The 6,210-nt window shown below is 42.9% G+C and overlaps 1 protein-coding gene across 1 annotated transcript; it reads left to right on the forward strand.

Annotated features, from left to right (window-relative positions):
* Positions 1-1,508: 1,508 nt before the first annotated feature.
* On the forward strand, positions 1,509-5,270 carry LOC108517207 (protein FAM104B; the record flags this gene model as incomplete). The annotated part of the gene is made up of 2 exons (XM_017854986.1): positions 1,509-2,180; positions 5,171-5,270. Coding segments are annotated over exons 1-2 (120 nt in total), but the record flags the coding sequence as incomplete, so codon positions are not given.
* Positions 5,271-6,210: the final 940 nt, after the last annotated feature.

Here is a 6,210-nt window from a genome sequence, read left to right on the forward strand (position 1 = left end):
GATGCTGATTTGCTCACAATATGTCTGTGGCTGGTGTAACTTGCATTTTGTCTCTCTCATCTTGGTCAGAATCTGGTACTCCCTGGCTGACTCAGCCTCAGGCCATGTGTGCTGGCTTCTGCAGACCACTCTGAATCTGGGCTTCATCTTCTCTTCCGCCCCTGACCAGGGTTGTCCACTCCACAGCCTCAGCTGCAGGGTAACCTAGTCCCTATCTCCATATCCTCCAGCCCCGAACCTTCCTCAGAGAATGCAGCCCCTTGGGGTCTCACCTACAACACAGCAGTAACCACGATCAGCTCTAGAAAACAAAATCCCTCATTTCTAACCATCTATTTGCCCATTTTGTAGAAGATAGCATGATCCAATAGACATGGACAATGTGGTGATTCAAGTAAAATGAATGATCATTACAAAAGCTTATTCCTTGAGAATGTGGAAGGGCATGGGATCCAAGTAAAGGACGTTAAGGAAAAAAAATTATTCATGACATTTGTTAAAAAACGGTAAGGCAGACTTTATTCAGGACCATCAGGATAGGCGTAGGGACCACTGCTATGGGGTTTTGTAGTGAAGGGAGAGAAACCGCGTTCCACTCCAAATACAACAACGAGAAGTGGGAATTTATAGCCAAGGAGCAGGGTGGGGAGCAATGGATGGAAAATTACTAAGAGGAAACACCAAGGGTAAGGGGTATTGTGGCTAAATTGAACTAACAGGATTCTTGGTGAAGGTGGGCCAGGGTGACCAGACATCACCTGAGGGATGAGGAACCTAACTGAGATACTGAGGATGGGAAATTCTAACTAAACTAACTTAGCAGGATTCTTGCTAAAATTGCACAATGCAGAGACAAACATGGCTGTCTAAAAGTCCCCTGTCCAGGGTTGTCTTCTCCACAGCCTTGGCTGCAGGGTCACCTAGCCCCTAGCTGGGTTAGGCTTCCTTTATGGCACGATCTTTAGCTCTTGAATCAGTCACTTTCAACATCTGCCCCTCCCTGCCCCATCCTCAGGGAATGCAGCCCCTGTGGTATCACCTACTTAACAGCAAGAACCAGGATCAGCCTAAACTCTAGCACTCCCTTTGCCAACTTTATAGATAATAAAGTACAGATAGAGGAACATGATAATTCAGGTGAAAGCATAACTGCAAAAGATGATCCCTTAAGAAGGTGGAGGGTATAGGATCCAGGTGAAGGGCCTTGTCTCAAGTAGGATCCTGTCACTTCCTCCAGGGAAGCAGCCAAGATTATAAGTGCAGGTTCACTGCTGTTGGGAAGTGGTGCGAGTTCCTCTCTGATTGTTTCTGTTTTCTCAAGGGAAAATCAGTGAATATCATGAGAAAATTGGGTGCTGGTGCTTGTGGAGGGATCTTGTAAGTAGACTAGACAGAGAAGGTACACTTGTGGAGGGTGTACATTGATTGTCTACTTGGGGGGGGATTGCCAGGAGAGTAGGGAGGAGAGAGAGAATTAATAGCTTTGGGTAAGCTGGCTAAGGAAGGTTAAATGGTGAGGAACGCGGTTGTGGTTAGTGGAGAGGTGGCCTCCTTGGGGCTGAAGGCTGTGGATGCTGGGGCATTGGAAGAGGGAGCTGTTAGGACAGGATCGGGTGCTGCCCGTTATGAGAGTGGGGATGCAAGAAATGGCAGTCTTTCCTGAGGCCCGGGGCGTGACCGCGGGCGGAAGAGACTTAGGTGGGTGGGAGGAGAACCCCCCTGAGGACAGAGAGGCACAGGCCACGGCCTGGTCAGCCCCGGGGCGCTGAGGTCGCCGAGGAGGATCAGCGGTGTGAGGGCTGCGAGGAGGACAGGGCGTGTACCACGTGAGAAGCGTGTTCAGAGGCTGGCTGGGTGGGAGGAGAATGTCCATGGGATTGGCACAGGTCTCGAACATGGGGCTGCTGGGGCAGTCGCGCAGCAGATCCTGACGCTCAGCGGATCGTCCCTCAGGTGTCAGCTCCCAACAGCAGGGAAGGAAGCCTGCGGCGGACCCAGAGGAGACCGGCGCCAACCTCCCCGGGCTCCGATGCACAGGCCCAGAGCCCATCAATCCTAAGCCAGCCCCGCCCTCCGGGCTGCGTTCATCCGGCGGCGCAGGAACTTCCTGCGCGGTTGCTATGGTTCCGAGGGCAGAACGATGCGAGGCAGTCCTGTACTATGGGAGGCTGCCCTGTACGGTAGGTTTGTCGGGGCCTTTCCTGCCGGTACCTGTCCGTTCTCTGGTCCCCACTGTCATCACGCTTTGCTTTCTCAGCCAATATCTCGAGGCTCGGGGCAGAAATGCAGCGGAGATGTATTTTCTTCCGGGGTTGGTGGCGCTCGGCTCTCATGACCTGCAGGTGACAGTGTTGCCGGGCGGAGCGGCCCTGCTCGCCTCATGCCCCGCCCTTCTTGCTTGAAAAAAAAATGCCGCGAACCCTTCTCCGAAAGAAAATGCTGGTTCTTTGGTTGTCAGTGCCTTACAAGCCCTGGAGGCGGGGTGAGGTGGGGATGTGTTCCCTCGCGAAAACTCAGTCAGTGGACAATAGCATTCTGTTTTCAAATTGGCATTTCTTCGGTGAGGCTGCTAGGTACCCTAGCAACTAGTATTTCTGTTTCTCTGATTGGTTTAGTCATCTTTCTCCACGTGATACGAGGGTTCTATGGACCTTTATCAATGTATTCTTTCATTACAAACATCTCTGAATCTCATGGTAGAAAACTTGGTTAGACTGTTAAAGCGTAATAAAGGAAGCCAGTCTTATCCACAGTCCGATCACCCAATTGTGACCATTAATCATATTTTGTGATAAATTTCCTTAGATGTTTTCATTCATAAAGTTGTATTTTAAAAAATGAGATTAACATTGTTTCATGATTTGAACATTCCACTTTTAAACTCAGCTTCACACTTTGAAAATTCATTTTCATAGTATTAGTCTGTTTTAAAACAATGCAAGCGTATTGTAAGCTGTTGAAAGTTTCAGTAAAACTTGAGTGCAAAATACTCAAATACTCAAAATACCATGATCAAAGACAAACATCACCATGCTCCCTAATGAAGGCAGGAGCTGTGGCATGTGTTTGTTTCACTCTTTTATCCTGGCACCTGGAGGAGTGCCTAGTACTTAGTGGATGCTCAATAAACATTGTGAAATAAAATAATATTTATATCCAGTCATTTTTTTTCTTTATATATAATGAATCATGTCATAATGGAGTGTAATACAGCAGCAGTTTTCTACGTGATTTTTTATTCGGCATTTTGTAGTCAGCATTTGCCTATGTCGTTAAGATATCTTAAAATCAGTTTTACTGGCCTCAGCCAGTTCAGTTGACAAAGGCCATTTAGCTGGTTGGTAACAGACTCAGGACAAAGCCCAGATCTTTCCAGGTTCGAGGCTCTTTCTTTCATTTCATAATAATCTCACTGAGGCTTCGGTGAGTAAGATGTAGCATAGAATTTCCTTGGTAGATGTGGTGGATGTTTTATTGTTGCTCCATGTTTCGATCAGCTGTTAGTATATTGGCTATCTTTTGACAAAGACCCTGCCCTGGATCAATTCATAGAACTGTGATTCTGGAAGGATAGGCATCCTAAGGTTATTTTCTGAAAGGTATGCTAAGGTTATTTTCTGGAAGGCATCCTAAGGTTATTTATTCCAGTGGTGAAAAGCTAGTCAACCTAGCCTGCTGCATTGATTTAGATCATGTAATGAGGAGCTTGCAATATAAAGAAAATACACTAACTATGAATTCAGGGGCCAAATTACCAACATGCTATTGGAATTAGGGACACAGACAGTTGACAGTAAACAGTATTTATGAAGCAAGCCTGATCTGACTACAAAGGTCTTTCTCTCCCCAAATCCCACTAAAACTGCTTTAGCATGTCTCACATATCTGGGTAAAATCACATTTCCTGCCGAAAAAAAAAAAAAGTGCCTTTTAGACACTGTACACAAATAAGCTGAATTCATTTATACTGGCAAGTTCTTTATCATAAAGATATTGTTTGATTTGGACATGCAGTTCTTCATTAACTTTTACTTCCTGAAAACTTTCCTGGAGGACCTTGGGCCAAGGCTAAAGAGAACTTTCCTTCCAGCCTCAGCTCTACCAGCCTTACTCATTTTACTGTCTGAGTCACTGTGCTTCTCTGGGCCTGCTCTTTCCTCAGTTTTAAGAAGAGGGGTCAGGCTATGTTAGTGGGTGGCACAGGAAGGCAGATCCAGGGAGGGATGTGGTTAAAGAGCCCCTGTTCCGAGTATAGGAACTCCTTTTTTTCCTATTATGTGTTGCTTTTCTTTTCTTAAAGAAAGCAGTTTAATTTAACAGAGTGTTAGAAATCGCTGCACTACATGACTAGTACTCAGTCTCCTAGAGATGAGAATTGATTAAAGAGTAATGAAATTATAAAATGAGTAAACTCAGCCATTCTTAAGAGTACCAATAACTCAAAAGTAGTCTCTAAGCAGATGGCTGGGGAGAACGTCTGGTTAATAATAGAGTGCTGTGAAAACTATGTCAAATGCTGCAGTCTGATTACTTATTGACAAGGAACTTGAAACTGAAGATGTAATCTTACCAATCATTGAAAACAATTTTGAGAAATGAATGTTTCAAGGAAGTAATCAGCCACAATCTCATGGTGACAATCTAGTGCAGTAACTATGTCATAATACTAGCTGGTATGGCAACAGTAAGTGCCTAACCACATTCAGAATACGAGAAATATCTCTTCAGTGTCGCTACACCACTGGCATAAGAACTTAATAGTAGACACTGGCAGACACACATGTCTCAAGTGTTACTGAAGGGGTTCAAAATCACTTACCCTGGAATTGTAACTTCGTGGAGTCAAGACAATGAAACTAATTAGGTAGATTTTGAAAACTTAGCTATTAAATTCCTCGTATTCTTTATTTTCAAGGGTCATTTAAAGTTACGAAAATTATTTCTAGAAATGAAATGTACAGCTTGACTTTACTTAGAGTTCTTGTATTACATTTTTTATCTTCATGCCTGGTGATGGAGTACTTATGACTTCTATATCTTGGGATAGCAGATAGTGACATATTTTTTCAGGCAAGGTCTCATATATGTATGTTGTCATTGCTTTACAGTTTAAGCATCCAAAAGATCAGTTGTTTCATCTAACAACTCTCTCTTTGCAATTTATTTTCAGGAAAAGAAGAAGAAATGGCAGTAAAGAGGGCAATCATCATTCTGCCCAGCCCAAAAGGAATAAGAGAAACCCTATCTTTCAGGATTCTCAAGATACAGAGGTAGGAAGTATGGGCAGATACCCTCTATTTCATTCATTGCCTACACTAAATTATCCAATTTGAAAAGAAATGTATTATTCCAAGAAACCTTCATAAAATTTTCTTAATTGATTACAGTGGCTTTTGAGCTGGAGCTTTAAATTATGATATAGTATCTCACAGAAAATGGAAAAGAAGCACAGAAAACTTTGCCAAACATAATCAGGAGGAATTAGCCCCTGTAATTTTGTCCCCTCATATGAGCAGGGAATAGTAGTCTTACTTCCCTTATTTTATATGGAAAACATGTTTTCTAGTGCATAGTGATATGTTATTAGCTGGAAGGCAAATCTTGCTTTCTCGGTGAAAAAAGTGAAAAATTTGGGGCAGTCTCATGATTTTTGCAAATTTAATGGTGCTAGAAAAAGAGTTTGAAGTTTTTAATTTTTTATTGATATAGAAGAGTTGTACATATTTTGGGGGTACATGTGACATTTTGATACCTGTATGTAATGTGTAATGATCAAGTCAGGGTAATTGGGATATCCATCACTTCAAACATATCTTTTCTTTGTGTTGGAAACTTATAATTTTTCTCTTCTATTTTGAAATAGACAATAAATTATTGTTAACTGTAATTTTCCTACCGTACTGTTGAATTCTATAACTTATTCCTTTTATCTAACTGTATTTTTACACCCCTTAGCCAACTTCTTTTCATCCCCCGCCTTCCTCTTTTCTAAACCTGTAGTAACCACCATTCTAAGGAACTTGAATTTCAACTTCAAGGAGCATTCATTTTACCTTTCAGATTACTGAATAGTACAAGAAATTGAGTGGACAATTATGTAGATACGCACACAAGTGGCTTATCTGGAGCAGATCTCTGCCTTTTTCTCTTCCCCACTGTATAGAGTAGGAAAAGATTTTGTGCCCTAATGCTACAATTCCAAGGGGGTAG

The sequence above is a fragment of the Rhinopithecus bieti genome, unplaced genomic scaffold, assembly GCF_001698545.2.
Source record: "Rhinopithecus bieti isolate Rb0 unplaced genomic scaffold, ASM169854v2 scaffold_41078, whole genome shotgun sequence".
Taxonomy (NCBI): Eukaryota; Metazoa; Chordata; class Mammalia; order Primates; family Cercopithecidae; genus Rhinopithecus; species Rhinopithecus bieti.